Raw genomic sequence first — 19672 nt, forward strand, 5'->3', positions numbered from 1 at the left:
TTTTAGGAAACTTGCCAATCCTCTTGAAATTTTCCTCTTCGTTCAAAAATATTAAGAGAAAAATTTGAATAGATATTTCGTTCCGTTTCCTTTCAAAACATAAATAAGACCAAGATTTCTTGACACTTTAATAGAGACATGCATCTCTCAACTGGCTATCGCAATGTTTCAAATGCAGTTACTTCTGATGGTGATGGTTTAAATTCAACAGAATCATTGCAAATCAATGCTGCTATTTTCACTTACCGATCACAGGAACAAAAATTGACCTCCCTCCTTTCTGGTCTTTTTAAGTGCATGGACGAACAGCAAAAAATGGGCTGAGTATTATTGTGACTTCCTTAAAATGGGTCAATATGCTTCCAATTGCGCATTATACTCATTATGATCAGCCTTCATTTCTCTGCAATCTGCTGCTTACCTAAGATTTTAATCGTATTATTTGCGTCTCTAACACCCAAAACCATAATTCTTATCAATTCTCACAGTGAACAATATTGGAACTTTGTTGGAGAACGTGCCCATGCTTTTCATACGGGCATGTTTTTGTACGCTTCAGAATGAACTAAGCGACTACCAATGCTTCTTACAGCCACAGTCGTTACTAATATGGTTTGATTGTTTCCTGATGTGATTCTCATAATCAACAGCACTGTGTTTGGCGTCAGAAAATACACTAAACAGATTGACATTTTTCTTTTCTTTTCTACACAGAAAAAATTATTTATCAAACAATGAAAAAACATGAAAGATTAAAGACTAAACATTTTTATTAACTTGACGTTGGACGTAAATACACAACACAAGTTTGATGAAAAACAAAACAGGAAAAATAAAAAAGGGAATACAACAAAAGATATTGAAAAAATTTGAAACTCATTGAGTAAAAAATCTGCTTTATATACAGTGTCAAATAGAATATTTACAATGAGGCCACTAAGAGAACAGAGTGAAATAAGTTCTGACTAACTTTTGCAATGAACTTGAATGAAAGCATTATCACGTTCATTGGATACTACTTGCAAAAAATTCCAAAAAATTGATCAATATTTTCTGATCTTCTAATGCTGTATGTGTTCATAATCCCCAAGCCATCTGATCTAGTATCCATGTTCAATTACTATTTTACATCTTTTGGTAATTTTAGGGGGGAGAGGGACGTTATTTTTTAATTGTTTTACAGAGTTCTCAATTAAGAACAAGGTCGAATGTTCCACTGATAGGGAGCAGATTCAAATTAGATTACTGCAGACACAAATACAGCTAGATCTGACAGAGTACGTGATATCGATAGCTCCAGTTGGAAACCACAGGATGGAATTGTTTCTACTGAATTAAAACTGTTGATATAGGATCCAAAATTTGCTTGTATTTTTAAACACACTTGATAGTCGACAGAAAATTTTGGTTACTCTTAATCATTTTTCCAGACAATGAAATTAAAATAGTAACCCACAAGGAATGCTTCAAATACAGGGAGGAAAGATCATAAAAAAGAGAGCCTTAAATAATAAGGAGTGTTTGGCGAGGACTTCTTGAACAGGAGAGTCACATGAAATTAATCTAAAGGCTTCAAAAATATGGGGCCCTCTAACAAAAAGGTTCCACATGATCTCAATGCCACAAAACAAGTAAAAAAAACCTAGGTGACTGGAGCAAGGATGAAGAGAAATCATGATTTTACTGGGGAAATTTTGATGGAAGGCACAAAAATCTGGAAAAAAAGGGGGGGGAGGAGTAATGACCAATTAAAAAGGACATTGTTTCACTGAATGTGACAATTCATACTTGCAAAAAGAAGTTTGAACAATTTTGATGAGTTACTCTTTCAAGTAGATTCAAAAGCATTATTTACTTGAATAGCATTTTTTAAAAAATTCGGCTTTTCTGATTTTATCCTAATGATAACATAAAAGGGTTCATTATGTAGTCGTAATTCAAATACATAAATGTAAGTTGCTAAATCAGTGCACTTTGATGCTCTGCAACACCAAATCGAAAATGATCCCTATCCTCCGTGGGATCATTAGGCAAATGACATCTTACACAGTTCGCACTTTCTTAAAAATGCTTCAAAAACTGATCAACACTTTGGTGTATTTTCCGAAAGGAATTACGCCATTTTTTACTGTAGTTTTTTTCTCCTATGATTTTCAATTTTCAACAAGCCGCTATAAAAAGATTTTTTGAAGTATAAATTTAGCTGTAAACTTTGACAAAGTACATACATTTGTACAGTAAGTACTGGCTCTATGATGATTGTATCTTAATGGTGCCAAGTCTTAATGCTAATGATCAAATTGAAATCATTAAAGTTTATGTAAGGAGTCCATAAAGAGTAGAAAGCAAATACATCAGCATGAATGTATGAGTAATAATTCATGCAACAATTCTCATTCATGAATATGCACGTTTTCTTTGACCCAGGTTAAGAGGAAACTTGAAACTTAGGTAAGACTGATTTACATGGATGCTTTCCTCGATACAACTTCAGCTTCAGGAGATTACACTTGAAGCAAAACACCCAAAGAACAAAAATGGATTTCTGAGACAAAACAGTGATAAATCTATGATGCATTCAAATGATCACAGATAATGGGCTCCTTGATTTCTTTGTCCTTGGGCGGAATTATGCCTTAGTTGTTGGTAAGGACTGTTCTTCCTTTTTCTCGAATTTCTGACAGCATCTGAAATAAAATAGAAAAAACACACATGAATATTCTGAAAATAAGGAAATAAAACTGAAAAAAAAAAAAAAAACAGCAGGATAAATTATACATGGTACTCTTTCTGGAGTCATTTAATTCAGTCAATTCGATGAATTCCACCAAGATATCTAGAATTTTTTTTTATTCCCTGGTATTACCATGATTTTCCCTGATTCGAAAAAAAAAAAAAATTCAGGAAGATTTGGAGTTCCCGCTCATTTTCCAACAGATTCTCTTATGCGGTAGATTTTTTTTAGAGCCCACAAAAATATATAAATTTAGATCATTGTCGTCTAAATCTTTGAGACCAAGTCAATGCTGCCGACCAAATTTAACAACAATAAGATTTCGGAGCATGAAAAAAAGAAATTCCTGATTTTTAAAACCTATAGACCACTAGACAAGGTACGATGCAAAGCATTCTGATACATGTTTCTAGACCAAAATTTCATGTAGAACCCAAGTCGCTGAACGAAAATTACTAAGGTTAAATCCCAACCAAGGCTTCTCTATGGCCAAATTGGTGATAGTCAGCTAATAGGTCAAAATCTGAGACTCAACATAGACAGATTTTGAAGATCCCTGCCTCTTTTGAATTCAGTATTTTGGATTGAGGCCTATGCTAGAATAACCACCTATACGCAAGTAGGTGGTTATTCTGCCTCCCTGCCTATTCAAATTATTGTATCCTTGGGTATCGCTGGTAGTGATGGCGAGTCAATCCCTTGTGTACTCGACAAAAAATCCAATTTTAGAGCAGTGAGGTCAGACCCAGTGGTTAATGCATGGAATAACCACCCATACAAGTACCAGTGTTCTTCTGCTCATAAACATCACTTCAGGTTATATGACAGTTACAAAGCATTAATTTGTGTTTTCAATCAATTAAACAGCCATTTCATCTTGAAACTTGGTGTAAGGTGTAGGTGGAAACCTATAAACGCGTACTCGTACCCATAAGTGTATCAGTGATTTTCTGCCCATCAACGCAATCATGTGCTTCATCAACGCCACAGAACCATTGTTTTGGGTTGAATGACATTTTATGACTGTCGCAAAGCAACGATTATATTACATAAACAATTGATCAGACATTTTACTTTGAGACTAGGTAGTAGGTGGAATAACCACCTACAACAACATGTTTAAAATCAACGTCCTTGATGTGAATTCTGCAATAATTTTCAAAAATGCACTATGTTCAAAGGGTACAACCAATTTTAAAAAAATGCTTTTGCAGTTTTCCTACAGCGCAAAATCAGAGATGCATCTAATAATCAAAACTTCAAATACGATTTTCTCACAATTATGTCTCCTGCAATAGGTGGTTATTCCAGCTAAGGCCTCAATTGGTTTATGGAAAAAATAGTTGAAAGTTTTGGCTGAAATCTTTCATCATCCTCAGAGATTTCCTTTTAAATTCTAAAAAAATCTGTTATCATAATCAGAACAACTCTCAGAAACAGAGAGCTTAGAGGATGCTTTACATCCAGAACTGGTCTCAAGCTGAGCAAAAAACTCTTAATTAATTTGAAGTATCGAAATATTTTGTGGTTGCATTAGGGAATGAAAAGTGTGAATACAAAAAAAAATGACAACACCTTATCCTTGTGAAGGAAATGGAAATATTTACAAGACTCATTTACCTTGTCGATGTTGCGCCAGTTCGTAAAGAGCAGGATTCACTTCTTGGTTGGCTTCCTTTAAAACATTAATGAGTTGTCTTGCCCTAGGAGCATCCATTTCTGTGAAGTAGGTGATAGATGTACCTTTCTGACCGGAGCGTCCAGTTCTACCTATTCGATGGATGTAATCTTCTACATCATTTGGAAAATCTAAATTGATGACATACCCGACGTCGCTTATATCTGGAAAAGAGACAAGTTGATAATCAATGATGAAAAAAAAACATCAAAACTAAAAAGGAGGAAATTTGAAATTCATTTCATCATTAATTTAACATTTAATAATTTTACCGCAACACCCACTGAAGAGGAAGTTATATGAAAATGCTATATTAAAGAATAATCTTGTATTCTAGTCTTTAATAAACTGATATTTTTCTACTACAAAATAAAAAATTAATCAGCAATACCAATAAAAGAGGGCCGATTTTTTTATAAATCGTTGTTCAACTGATTGAATATCTCATTAAATCTATGATGTTATTTAGGTATATTTTTCAGGATAGGGGTCATTGAAAACACTGATGATTACATCATCGATAAATAACACCTTGAGGGAGGAAATGGGGGATTTGTGGTTGGCCTCAGGCAATTATGTTCTACCGTATACGCCCGCAGATAACCCGCACCCAAATTTTGAGAGGGTCAAATTCCTTGTAACCCACACGCGCCTACAGTGGTCTATTTCACTCGCATCGTCAAGTAGCACTTGATGGGTATGCAATTTCCGTGAGTTTCATAGATAATCTGCACCCTGATTTTCAAGCGTAGAAGTCAGGAAAAAAGGTGCGGGTTATCTGCGGGCGCATAAGGTAATTGCCAACATTGAGAGCACTATCAAGATTAAATTACATACAAACTTGATGCTTCCAGCGGGAGCCTCCCTATTAGTCACTAAATTGATTAAGTCACAAATAACACCCCTATAATTATTAAAAAAGTGTTAGGGGGAGCTTCAAATAATTCCCCAGTCTAATCAGCCCTAAAGCTACTTATAAAAAGGACTACATTTTGCACTGTGGCATTTCTATTCCTGGCTCATCTAAAAAAGCACCCATCTGCATTAAGAAACTAATGCAACAAATGTTGTTGCTAAAATGAGTTAGAGATATTAGTTATTTATTGCAAAAAAAAATTCAACTCTAATACTGCTTAATAGAGGTCCAAATAAGATATGCAGACTTTGGCTTGAGAGACGGCAGCAAGAGCTTAAGATGAAGAAGACTTGTACGTAAAATTTTAAAAGGCACATTGAAGGGGGCATCCAGTAAGGAATGGGGGGCAAGTAAAAATACAAGAAGAGGCCACAAAACCTTCCTAGCCAATACTTCCTGTCAATAACTCGGAATTGAATCAAGAATTTTCTCTTTGCTATGCCCTGACCTGCCAGAATGCACGAACAACTGTACCATATCAAAATCACTGTTGGATTTCTGTGAATTGTCACGTAGGCCATAACTGTTGTGAAACAAGATCATTGAGAACAAAGTCTATCCGACAATAGGATAACAAATGTGATGATAAACAAGCTAATATTGGCTTAAAACTAATAACACTGCTAGTAGTGTAGTGGGAATTAAAAACCTCACCTAGCCCTCGAGCTGCAATGTCCGTGGCTACTAAAATTTGTGAGCGACCAGCACGAAACCCTGAAAAAAAGAAAGTCAATTACAGCCCAAAACATATTTAGAGATAAACGAAAAACTGGTGACATCACAACTCTTACCTTAGAGTGTCACTCAGGTATATGTTCAAACCTATGAAGCTTATAAAAAAGTTTTGTACCTGTTCATTAAAAAATGTGTAGATTATCAAGCGATTGATTGATTGAAATGACAAAACCAGGAAAATACTTACTTCTAAGAGCGACATCTCTTTGAACTTGAGATCTATCTCCGTGGATTTCATCTACTAATAACCTGAAATCATTAAAAAAAAAATGAGCAAACATGAACACATTTCATGCATAAGGCTGCTATTTTTTCTGTTACATGTAACATATTTCAGTACCCTGGCAGCAAGCAAGCAGTAATACATACCAATATAAAAATAATAGTGTATTAAAAAATTCACTAAAAACACCGGAAGCAACCAAACATTATAATAAAAATGAAAGAATTACGAAAATAGACAGAAATACTTAGGGACTAGAGCTGTATTAATCAAACTATAGTAATAATCATGATTAATTCTTTTAAATGAAGTAATCATAGATTTGAAAATTAGTCGAAATATTCTTGACTTATCACAAAATTTTGTAATTGAATTTCCTTCCAATGAACATTCCTTTCCTTCCTGAATTTCCTTCAAATCTGCAACATTTTCACAGCGGCACATTGCTTGCCTTGAACAGTAGAAAATTGCATAACATCTTGACAAGCCTGTGAAATCAGTCCTACCATAAGAGTGATGGGTTTTAATGTTTATGATGAAAATTTTCCCCTACTTTTGATGGCGGAGGTTTGCAGTGGATTAAATAAAAAATGATGAGTTGTTAGCAGGCAGACGGACATACCTTCAAACAAAAGTTTGACAGATGACTCACGCTCTGATTTTCTTGCAAGTCCTGTATCCTAACGTTTGTGCTCTTGAATAGTGCTGAGCAATTTATCAAATTTTAATCATAGTCTTCAAAAAATATCGTCCACCCACTCCCCGTGCCATAAATTTCTCTCTCCTGCTCTTCTTTTCCTGCTCTCCTGCTTTCAACGCTGACACAACAACACTTAGTTGTGCAGAGCGCCAGCTGGTGAAGAGAGGCCACCCTGCATCTTCATTCAAACTTTCTGGAACTTTCTAGTATTGACGCAACAGTAAAAAAAAAACTCTTTCTACAGTCACTCCAGAACTTTCTCGGCTTTCAGAGGGTGTCACAAGGTGATGAGGGTAGTTTTTCTGGAACTCTTTGAAACTCTTTCAAATTTTCCCCGAATGATGCGTATTTAAAAGGAAGCTCTCCCATCATTTTCTCTGAAACTTTCTGTGTTTATCCTGGACTTTTGAAACGTTTCACTAGCTAAGGAGTGGAATTTTCTTAAATTGTCAGTAAAAAGAATGTGGCTCACTTCAAGAGTCACAATCATTTACGCCAGGAGTGATGCAACCAAAGGGATGGAGAACTAGCTGTGGGGGCTTGGAGATGATTTCCGGCATTTATTGATGGTATAAGTAAGTAAGTAAGTAAGGCCGGGCTGGCCGGCGAGGCGCCCTCAAGGGGCCAAGGCAACTGGCCACTGCCGTCGTGCACCCCGAAGTCGGACCGTGCTCCTTAACATATCTTCGTACTATTGACACATTGTGTATCCTTTATATTCCCTCAAGGCTCAGCGGCCGTCTGATAGCCAACGGAAGGCCTTATCAAAGACTGTGGCAGACGCTGCAGAGCACGGGCTTTCGGAGCACAGCCATGCCTCCACCGAGTTGGACTGTGTTGTTGCAATCTACACTGATAGGTAGCGCTGGCAGTCGCGCACACTACGAGTGATTACCGATTTTTCACAACCCAGTCGAACAGTGCAGACGGATTACTTACTGGGTGACTATGTCCCTCCCGCACCCTGTTACCTCGAAGGGTCAGGATATTGGAGTGGCATAGTCATCCACGGTCACGATGACTGATATTTGAGTGTCCTCAAATATCAGTCACCTCCGGGGATTGAACCCGGCACCTCAGTGTTGGCAGCCAACTGCCTTGACCACTACACCACTGAGGCTGATTTATTGATGGTATAATGAAAATATTAAAGAAGCGCTTCAGTATACATGAACTAGTATGATGACACAACTTACCCTTCATATCGTAAAATCTCGGTAACTGACTTGACTCTCTTCTTGGTTTCTGCAAAGATAATGACCTTTGTATTATGGTCTTTGCATATTCCTTTCAGTCGCTCTATGATTCTGCAAAAAAGTTATGTTATGTTATTTAAAATTTCATTCCTTACAACTTTTATATGATACCTCAATATGCTTTTCAAATAGTTATTTTTCCTCAATGTAGTACTTTTTCCCTACAATGATACCAGTGACCTATAACAAGAAGTTCCGGATGACTAAGAAATCATCTGATACCTCTTTTGTATGTTATTCATAGCAAACTCGTTTTAACGAAAATTTCTGTAGGACAAAAAATTGTTCCGCTCTCTGCCAATTTGAGACAAAGAGAGAGTATAGTTTATTCTGAATTTTTTGTAAGAGAAAAAATGTTTGGAAAAAATTATAAGAGGGAGGTAGACTTTCTATTTGTTCTAAAAGTTTCTTTTCCTATTTATCAGATTTATTGAGGAAAAATTCATTTCAAGGTTCAAAATAGTTATGGACAATAATTAATCCTTTGAGAACAAAATATGAGGGACTCAAACATACCTGTTTTCTTTATCCTCTTCTTGGCAGACTTCAACTATTTGAGTGATGTCATGATTAGCGCAAAGCTCTCGGGAACCAACATTAAGCTGAACATATTCACCTAGAAAATCTTCAGCAAGATCTTGCACTTCTTTAGGCCATGTGGCAGACCACATTAACACCTGTCGATCCGGCTGTATAATGTTAAAAAGAGAAAAGGATAGAATAATTATTAAAAATTTATTGAGTAGGGCTAGTCTGTGTAAGGTTCAATGCCCTCAGGTCTTTGGATAATGGGTACTTTATAGCAACAAACATTATTTTGTTGCCAGTTACCACGGACATTTTAAATTTGTCAAGCACACTTTGATTAACAACAGGCAAGGCACCTTGGTTAGAAAATTTTATGGGGTGTTCCTCAGTGGGGGAAAGTTACTGAGCACCAAAACATCTCAATATTATGCCATTAAGAGGCAACAAAATCACAAGCAACGTACAATTTTTATTGTTTTACAAAACTTCTGAGAAAAAAAGAAAAAAATCAACATTGGATAGTAAGTGAGCCGTGTTTTTGTGGCATACATTCCTGGGCTGTCCTATGAAGGGCAAGCGTCTTCTGAGAGCTTCTAAAACTTGCCAAATCCCAAGATATTTCTGACATGAAACTCTAGTTTGCAGCTAATTGCAAGGTGAGTGAAATGAAGGGTATCCTCTTTCACTATTCAAGCACAACAAAATTTACAAAACGCTCAGTTGTATTGATTTTGTTTTAGTCTAGGCGGGAACTTTGTTTCAAAGTTCCCGCCAAGACAGAAACAAAATCGATGCAACTGAGCATTTTATCGATGTTGGGGAGTCTGTGGCAACGGAGCATACCTTTTTTCATTTACCTTGGACTGCATGAGCAATCATTCAATCATTGACCTTTGCTTGTCAAATGCATATTCCTATCTTCTAAGTACATTGCACAGAAGTCGGTTTCCTTGGTGTTTACACTTACAGTTTTTATCAACACCACAAATCTGGAGAGGGTTGATTACTTGAGAATAAATCAGTCCAAAACTTACCCTTATTTGTCCTATTATCTGCCTGATCTGAGGTTCAAAACCCATGTCAAGCATCCGATCTGCCTCATCAAGTACTAAGTAGGTTGTTCTCTCAAGATTGGTTCCTTGTTGAGACAAAATATCTAGTAGTCTTCCTGGTGTTGCTATCACCAACTCTACACCACGTCTCAACTCGCCAATCTAACAGAAAAGAACAAAAATGAAAAGAATGTAGTCAACTCCAAATACACTCAACTTAGTATCAATCTATGTCGGAAATCTTAAAAAAAAGTCCTGCATTTGTGTCATTGATCTCTGAACTTGTTCTTGGATTTGAAATATTGCATGAAGAAGAGTTAACATGTAAAAAGTATAAAATTTTTAACACTCACTTGCAAAGCTGTCATATTCTGCATCTAAACTAAAAATAGAATTTAAAAAAATGATACTCTTCAGTTCATATAATAGACTTACTTGCAAAGCTTTCATTAGTTCCTAATTTTATTACACATAAGTTTCAGATCAACAAGTGAAAAACTGTTTTTTTTTATTACCCGGATAATACTTCTGGAGTATTTCTATGAGAAAAAAAAAACCTTTAATACAGCAAAGGCATAAAATAGAAAAAAAAGAAAAAAAAACACTAAGTACCTGCGGAAGTTTGCTAACTCCACCAAATAAACACACTGAGCGCATTCTTGATGATGTTCTAAATTGATGCACAACAGCTTGTATTTGTTGAGCTAGCTCTCGAGTAGGGGCTAGCACCAACGCTATGGGTCCATCACCGGGTTTCAGAGGCTCTTGATTGTGGATATGTACAGCTGCAGGAAGTATATACTGCGGGGGAAAAAGCGTTTGGACCTTAAATTCAATACCAGAGCTAACAAAATTTCATAATTACATAACCAAATATACAAACTCCATAAATACGAGGCTTTACACAAGAAATCCTGCTGAAGCATTTAAGTATATGAAATTATGAACTCAAAAACTTTCCTCGTTAGGGAATCATGCTGCATCAATGCTGTTCATTTTAAAGGGGGAATTGAAAAATAAAATTTACAAGCGCAAAGCAAAATTTCTCTCTTTTCAACTGAGCTGACTGATAAAATTACCTAAAGAGCTTTAAAAACTGGGCTCATCGCATTTTCTATTTCATTTCGTCAACTCTAGGACGGAGAGGAAAAGTTGAAATTCAAATTAAAACCTAGGATATACTTAGTTTCATTTGAAGTTATCTGCCAAAAGTATTCTTGGGAAGACGCAAAAATAATTCTGGAGGAACGCATTTTCATCAGAACTTCACTCTGACAAAAATAGAGACATTATTTGCAAAAAGGGCCCCTGATGGCAGGGGTCTTTTTCCAGAGAGGGCTTTAATTTCTTTTTCAAATCCCTTTCAAAATACCTTTCATGGAAACTGATTATAAGAAAAGTCTTCGTCAATTGATAAATAATACAAGAAAACAGTTTGCCTTGAATTAACCACCTCGGTAAAGATTGAGACAAAGGAAATACAAACCCCAAGAGTTTTTCCAGAGCCTGTTTGAGCAACTCCCACCATGTTGAGACCACTCATTGCGATTGGCCATCCTTGAGCTTGAATCGGTGTGGGTTTTTCCATTCTAGAGGACCTGATCAGAGGATAAAAATGTAATTAAGTGCCATACTTATTGGCTAACATAATACAGCTGAACTATTTCAACTTCCCAAAATTTCACATGTGAGGGGCTTTGAAGACAAGGGGGATAAGTGCAGTATTTGAAAAAATTGAGATATTAATTATTTCAGCCGAAATTATTTTTAAAATATATCCTGTAAAAATTCACCACTGAAACCCAATTTTAAAACTTCAAAAAGTGAGTTTGAACTTTTATCCCGCCATAAGACTCCATGTAATTTTGAAACTTCTGACATTTATTTCTTAAAACAGCACAAACCGCACTTATTCTACTTGTCCCCCAAGCCCCTAATATGTATTTCTTCCCTGACATTCAAACAAAACAAGCCACCAGTTTATAAAATTAATCTTGAATAATTCCTTAATGCACTTATATGAGGAGGAACCCAAAAAAACTGGAATTTTGCTGCAACTTGGCAACGGTGGAAAATGTCCAGGTTCTACCGCTAGAGGGTGTAACTAGAAGCTATGAGGAGTCACTAGGCCAAATTTCAACGTTGTAGCACGTTCCCTTTAATTTTGGCAAGACTTGATTTAAGAGGTTGTCTGGCGAGTTCATCGTTTTGACGATGGGTGATTTTCACAGGCAATGCGCGGATAACTCTGTCAATTTGCTGAGTGAATCTTGCAGGGAACATGTTTCACTCATGATATAAGTGAATAAATGTTTTTCTTCGTTTTAGAATGTGATTCATTGTTTGAACTTCGACTGGACGCCCAGCGGCAGTCACCAGCTAGAAAGCTAAATGAAGGATCAATGCGGCAACAATGCGTTTCAGGCCCAAATTTTTCACAGCAATGTATCGAATATTTCTGCATTACATTCAAGTGATATCTGCTAGTTAACTAAATGATCTTTAACCACCCTCATTCACAAAAATGCAATTTTTTTATTATTATTTGCATCGGTTCTTTCCAATGACGATGGCAGTATGGAGCCATACAGGGGTTTCAGGGGTTACAGCACCATTTTTAGCAAAAAACCGTACTTACACTGAAGTTTTTAATGAGGCTTGTCCTGCAGATGCAACACTTCAAAAATTTAACAGAGAAAGTTGTGTTTTTATCAAGTAAGAGAGAAAAATTTGAGCGCTAAGTGTTGTTACTGAAATTGACCCATCTTCAAAAACGACTAAGTCCCCAAACACCCCTGGAGCAAAGTCTCCCCAAAATTAAATAAAAAGTGCTCCGATGTTGAAATTTGGCCTAGTTACTCTTCATAGCTCCTAGTTATACCTCCATCGTTTTCCATTGTTGCCATGATACAGTGAAATTTCGGGTTTTTTTGGGTCCCTCCTCGTATGCATATTTTTGCATCTGTTTATCTGTGCTCATCAAGAAATATTCAGCAGAGTTCAATTATTTGCTCTGTTAAAGCCAAAATAGCATCTGACGGGTGAGATGAGAGACCACAACAAACTCTACCACATTCTCTTAAAAACTTCTGGATCCGTGACCCAATAATTCCTGTACTTTCCGCAAGACTAGCCTGCCTACCCTACAAAAGATGAAGCTTCATGAATTCTGTATTTATCAACATTTCTTATTAATAGAAAAAAAAAATCAAACATGAATAATATTAAAAAATTACAGAACTATACTTTATTTCATGAATTTTACAAAACTCATTTGTGACAACTCAGCTATCATGATTGTTTTAGAAAATGAAAGGGTGAAGATAAATTAGCTGAGAGCCTCTTTTCAATTATATAGCTTAAGAATTTCAACTTACCGAATGACTTCATTCACATAATCTGGAAGATTCGCCTCTTCAAAACTCAGGATTGGAGCAGGTACATCTCCAAAGACAAAAATGCCATTATCGGTTCTGTACTTCTCTATTTCTTCTTGCGAGCTACAACAGATCACAGAGATTAAGAACTGCTAATAACAGCATGCATATCATAATTATGTACTTATATATTCAAGAGAATATTTGCAGTTTCATGTGTCATGAAAAAATCATTGAATACAATGAATGTAATTTCCTTGGAGGGTATAAATTTTATGTTAGATAAATACTAACAGTGTTTCAATGATATTGTTCTTCACAAGATTGATGTTCTATTAAACCAAATATGACTTCTGATGTACAGAAAGTTCTTGTTTCTGGATTATACATGAAAAACGATCTTGCAGTCGATTTATGCTCACAAGAAAGCATCAATATTGTCCACTTTGTAGATAGCTAGTTCAAACATTGAGAAGACATGCAGAGGATCTTACAAGTTTTTACTTTTGGTCATAAATTCTCCAAAGTCTCCCAGTCCTTTTGTGAAAAAAAAAACAAGAGACACTAAAGACATGATGCTAACGTTCTATAAAAACAGGTGTACAATGACAAGATTATAACTGCATCCTTCTTGGCTACCCCAACCCTGGATCGAACTTTGCCTCAAAATTTGATACAGTTTTTTTCTTTCCATTCTCCTGGGGTTTCTCTCATATCCAATTGGGGCGGGGGGGAGCTATAAAATGACAAAAAAATCTCTAGCATTATAAAAATATTAAATATATTGATTATAATGCAATTTCTTATCAGGGTCATATTCTTTGATAACACTATTTCCTCCTCCTTCGATTCTTAGAATAGAAGAAAACTTGCACGTACATCGCTTTCAAAGGTAACTGAATTTCTGAGAAAACTGGCTGAACATTTTGAAAAATATAAAGCCCTAGAGAACATCATCTTTCGTTGCTTGCCTTATTAAAGGAAACTATGACCAATGAAAATTGTGAAATATTCCTTTTTTCTTTACTTCTGAAGAGAAATTTACACACAGCAAAATAGGTGCTTGAAAAGATGAAGAGTAGGTATGAAAAACTGTTATCAAAAATAAACTCTGATCAACTGCCCTTTCAATCCTCAAGTTGCAGTTTGATTCTAATGGAGCAATATTCAAATCAGACTTTTCTTACCGTCTCAAGACATTTTCATGAGGTTGATAAAAATCCTTTTTAAATTCTGTCAGCTGACGATCATTCCAACGTGGAACAGTTAAAGGTTGATTGAAATCATTTCGAGCTCCAGCACGAGGTGCTATGATTCTTTGATTATATTCATTTCTTGGAGCTCTAAAATCACTGTATTTCCGAAAGCCTTGACACTGTCCGCACCTAAAATAGATACATATACCTGCATAAATTTTAAAATACATTTTGAGCAACACTTGGGAACACATTGTGAATTGGGATCCTAGCAAAAGTTTGTAGAGAAAAAATTAGGTTAGCAGTAAAAATAAAAAGAGCCAGTTTTGTAGAACATTTCATGTTGCATAACAAGCTATTGTAAATGTGGTGGAAATCAGATAAGTGAATTTCATTGCTCAAAAGGTGTCATTAAAACAGAGGATGAGTGGATTAAACTCTAAAAACTCATGAATATCAGAGGATTTCAGCTGATGAGACGAATTAGATTTTTAGTCAGTCACTTTGTTAAATTTCCAAACTTTGGTAGACTATTTTTATCTTTACTGTGAAAGCATATTGAATATGTACAACACCTTACATTTGTTGAACCGAACTGAAGAACTGAATGCTAGTCCAATAACTCACTGTTTTTTTTCTACATTATCCCGACACAGAGAGGTCACAAAAAATTTGATTGGTGTTCGGTCAAAAGTTACTTCTTGCCCCCTATTTCGCCATTTTCAGGAATGAACCCTGGAAGCTTCAAATTTGTTTTGAAAAATTGCCGAAAAGGAAAGTAGCAAAATTATGAGCTCTATCAAAAGGTTCAGTGGTCTTGAGTCCTGCGGGAAAGCTGAGAAATTCAGCCACCATTTCTTAAGATCTCTACATGAATTTTGTTGCTGATCTGTGATTGTTCTATTTTTCCCTATCCCTTATTCACATCTGCTATCCTGGCCATCTTTTGAGGACCTTGCGGATAATATTACGATTCCTTTGTAGTAAAGTAGGAGGGTTGGTTTACTAAAACCTATCTGGGCAATGCCACTCAGCTAACGATAATGGAGGGGAGGCAGATTTTTTCACCAACCTATATCTCCTGGTACAGGATGGCATTAAATACTATCGTCCAAAAATTTTTGAACTTTCAAATATTTTCTGTAAATTGGATGATATTGGTTTTTTTTCTCTTTTTTTTTACAAGTGCCTTAATTTGTGTTGACATGATCGTCAATTGGCTTTTTCATAAAAATAATTGATATACATAAAGGCCACTTGTACATTCTTCAAATGATACAATTAAATAAATAAAAAAAAAATACATGCATTTCTGAAATTTAGAGAGGAAAAGGAACTTTTTAAGAAATATAAATTATTTAAGATTATTATGCACAAGACTTCAGGATAGAGATTCATAAGCAGCAACCAAAATTATTTAAGCGCTAATCGAACTTTTAAAAAGCCTTACTCATTTTCATAGTATAATAACTTGATTATTTCAATCGAGTAAAAGTTTTCAAAAGGACTATCTTCTCTTTTATTCGCACTATTATGGAAAGTTCATTTTTTTCTAAAATTAAATTATGAAAACACATGGTTGAGAATATCAAAATAAAATTAAATTCTTAATAAAAATCAAACTTAAAACTAATTGTATGCTTGTCACCAGTAAATGAGGATAAAATGATGACACTTGAAGAATGTCAGTTCGATGACATTTTCATGATCATTGATCCTGATATCCTACTATTTCATGAACTTACTCGACTGTTCGATAAAAAAAAAAAAATAATAATAAAAATAATACAAAAAGAGGTAATAGACACACGTCACATATCGGTAGTAAAACTACCAGACCATGTATCTCGTTTGCGATGTTTCAAAATCTTCCTTCCCATTTCATTTTTTTGAGGGAGAACAAATTAATATCATTCTATGAGGGTTTCACAGAGTCCACCAACCAAGATATGTGGTCTGGTAGTTTCCCTATCAGTATGCTTCATACATGGTACCTACAATGACTGTGCTGGGTTAAAAAGTTTCTTAGAGGTAGTTTTCTTACTTCACCTGGGAAATCCGCGGTACCTTTAAGTGATCCAAAAAAGACCAAACACTACAGGAGTTCAAAGTAAGTACTGCAATTGTTAAAAATTTTAAAAAAAGAAAAAAAGCGCACTGCAGCTAATAGTCTTCAAATCAATGAGACCCAAAATTTACCCAAAATGTATAGATGTAAGGAACAAAAACCAACAGTTTTGGAGATTTCTCTAACCAGTTTTGTCCTGATAGCTGCATGATATCTGCTGATATCTCTCCATGCACTAACAGAGTTGTAAATGGTTTTTGTATTAGAAGTATCATTATTCGAGTGCTTTTCGCAGGTATGACAAATGGTGGCTAGCTGCTAATTTACATACAGAGGAAAACTTTTTGAGAATTCCTTGAAAATATAAAAAACAGGGATGTATCAAGAGTGTCAACAACCCAAGCAATACAAAAATACTTACGCCAAACTCAGTGCTGACTGAGAACACTTGGGATACTTGATTAATTCCAAGGACGAACAGAATTTGGCTAGTTTCATCAAGTGGGTGACTGGTAAACCAACACCTATTCAAAAAGAAGGGGTAAAAACATTTGATAAGTTTGGTTCACAACGGAGAATGTTATGATCATGCTGATGAACAACAAATTAACTGTACATGTGAGAGGGAGGAGCAGAAAAAAGATCTTTATTTCCAAACTAAATCCTTGGCAGGATTGTACGGCAGAAAAACCCGAGTACAAGAAGTAAATTCAGAGCATCAACTTACAAAATTCTTTCTTAATTTCTGCCAGCAATTCGGAGATGTCAAGAAAATATTTAAGAAACCAAATCATCAGCCATTTTCAAACTGATGGTCAAACACAGACTAGGCAACTGAGGGGTTAACTCTGACAGTTTGCAGCGCAGAAATACTTTCTTATCATTTTCAGACTAAATTCTTGCTGGCAGGTTAAAGCCTCAATGAATTAAGTTGGATGATTACACATAATAAGGGAGAATTTCATTCTCATAAGGAGTCCCCACAGGAGTGTGCACATTCACATCAATGGCTTAAGTGCAGAACCACATAACTCCATTTGCTTCGAAATCTCTGCTATTTCATTTTTTTAAGGACAAACAAGTCATTAACAACTAGTCGGCCTCCTGTGGTATAGTGGTTCTAGCGCTTGCTCTGAAGTCGGGAGGTCCCACTGTCGATTCCCAGCCTAGTGGCCCAAGTTTGATTGTCTCGAATAACAATTATTTGGGGCTGGCTTGATTCGGGACGGAGGGTGTAATAATCAAAAGCTCCTTCATTGGTAGAGTCCTTGCTGTATGAGTGTGCGCACTTTTAGACTGAAACAGAGGATCCGCCATTTTTCTTGGTGCAGTTACGTTACAAGTAAAAGTGACATCAGATGGTCTTCTGTTGCAGTCAACAAGTGCGTAAACTTATTTGGCGTGGACTCTTACAGCAATGCAACTAGCTTCAACCCAATTTCACCAAGCATTCATCTCCAACAGCGCATATCAATCAGGGGTTGCATGTGTTTCTTCCATCAGAATATTGCTGCCGCTTTAGCGATCACATCAGCCAACCTACCGGTAGTTATGCTTGGAAATAATTGGAAAAACAAAAAGAAAAACCTGCTGAAAAAAAGATGGGGAAAAAATTACTAATCATAGGTGCTTACGGAACATGATGCAAGGGAGTTCGAAAGAAAGTAACAATTGATACAAAACACTGAAACTTTAAAAACTGGAAACTGGAAAGTAAGTTGCAGAGTTCGTAAAGATAATATATACTCAGAATCAAAATAAATTCATCGGTAGTTGAAATTCTGAAGCAACGACCGGTCGTTGTTACCGTAGCACGCGACTCAGAAATCAGAAATTAAAAATTTCGATGCTTTGAGGTTATTTCTCAACCTCAACAGCGTGGAAGAGGCACAGAGAACCATAGAGTACAGCATCCGGCAACATAGGCAACATATTATACACTTATGTAAATAAATGGTCATCCTGTCGTTCATCATTTTACTCCATGTTTTTACGTCATTTGTGTTGTGTTATGACCAGAGTTGACTGTTATCAATCTTTTGCATTTTTGAGTGCTTTTACGGTGCAATTTTTTATTTTTTTGGAATGAATCTTTCATGCATATTTGAGGTGTTTTCATACTGTCATAAGAAGAACTAAGAAAATGTGTTCAGTTATACGATGCACGAAGCAATGAAGGGTTTTGGCATTGTTTCCGACTTGCAGTGTTTAGTGGGACCGAACTTCTCTGATAAATTTATCTCTTCATGGCACTTGCATCAGTATATCTCTGCAACATGTTTTACACCCATCGGTAATTTACTAAAGAGTTTTTCAATGATACAGAGATACTCTATTTTAAATGAAGTACGGCATTGAATATCTAGAAGATCACATTACCTATCAATTTGTATGTTTATGTATCATGAATGAGTGTTCAACACATCTTTTACACACCTCAAAAACTCTGCTGAATACCTGATTACCCATGGAATTACAATATGTCCCAATAAGTTTTCCGTCTAGTAACATCAAACCAGCGTCAGCAGAAATCCACACCCTAAGTATTTATACAATTTATGCACGAAGTTGTTGAAAGTCAACTCTCCGAATTTTAGAGAAGGAATAATGTACCTGTTGCTCAACCGTCTTCATTATATTGCTTGTATGCATCCATTCAGGCAGGCATAATGCCTATCCAATAGCCCATTATTCTTAAAATGCGTTGTGAAAGCGTGATAACCCGGTACTTGCTGAATTACTGACTTTCAGTTCACTAAGTAAATGCAGCTCATTGGACCTACGGACTTCTGGAATTCATTGCTTTGCACAAGATAAGAATGTGTAAATAATAGAATTATTCATGTCAACATATCACTCAATGACAAATGTAAACGTGGTCTCATGATGCCACCTGTTAGGTACTGGGCAGTCCTATTTTTGAGCTATTTACCTTGATCATGCATTCTCATTTCTCAGGAAGTTTGATTGTTTTTTAAAGTATTTTAGCATAGTTTAGAAAAATTTGGAAGGCCCAGATGCATGATACACTAAAAAAAAAATTTTACACTTTCCCCTGCAAAAAGGTATTTGGTGAAGCATCTTTTTGGCAGTCTTTCTCCTATCATTCTGTCAACAATTGCATGAATCTGTGAGATCATGACCTCAAATATGATGTCTAATACATTGTGGATGACAAAGAGAAGGCAATGATTCAGAGAGAAAGCACC

General features: G+C 35.9%; 2 protein-coding genes across 6 annotated transcripts in view; one reads left to right on the forward strand and one right to left on the reverse strand.

Moving 5' to 3' along the window:
- Positions 1–752: 752 nt before the first annotated feature.
- On the reverse strand, positions 753–18329 carry LOC109033193 (ATP-dependent RNA helicase p62). The gene is made up of 13 exons (XM_019045692.2): positions 18098–18329; positions 16885–16987; positions 14387–14584; positions 13200–13322; positions 11309–11420; positions 10435–10623; positions 9805–9984; positions 8759–8931; positions 8183–8293; positions 6251–6312; positions 5983–6042; positions 4355–4576; positions 753–2687 (listed from the first exon to the last, which is right to left on the reverse strand). The coding sequence occupies exons 1-13, from the start codon at positions 18102–18104 to the stop codon at positions 2587–2589; spliced, it is 1641 nt and encodes a 546-aa protein (XP_018901237.2). The 5' UTR covers positions 18105–18329; the 3' UTR covers positions 753–2586.
- Positions 18330–18457: 128 nt separating this feature from the next.
- Positions 18458–19672, forward strand: part of LOC109033187 (tectonin beta-propeller repeat-containing protein 2) — a 29883-nt gene continuing 28668 nt past the window's right edge. For 2 of the 5 annotated variants that reach the window (XM_019045683.2, XM_019045685.2), the window contains exon 1: positions 18458–18756. The gene's annotated coding sequence lies outside the window, so the exon portion shown is untranslated. Of the gene's footprint in view, positions 18757–19133; positions 19364–19672 lie in introns of those variants that run through there. The other 3 variants (XM_019045676.2, XM_019045682.2, XM_019045678.2) reach the window with 2 other exon arrangements.

This window comes from Bemisia tabaci, chromosome 1 (assembly GCF_918797505.1).
Source record: "Bemisia tabaci chromosome 1, PGI_BMITA_v3".
NCBI classification, from domain to species: domain Eukaryota; kingdom Metazoa; phylum Arthropoda; class Insecta; order Hemiptera; family Aleyrodidae; genus Bemisia; species Bemisia tabaci.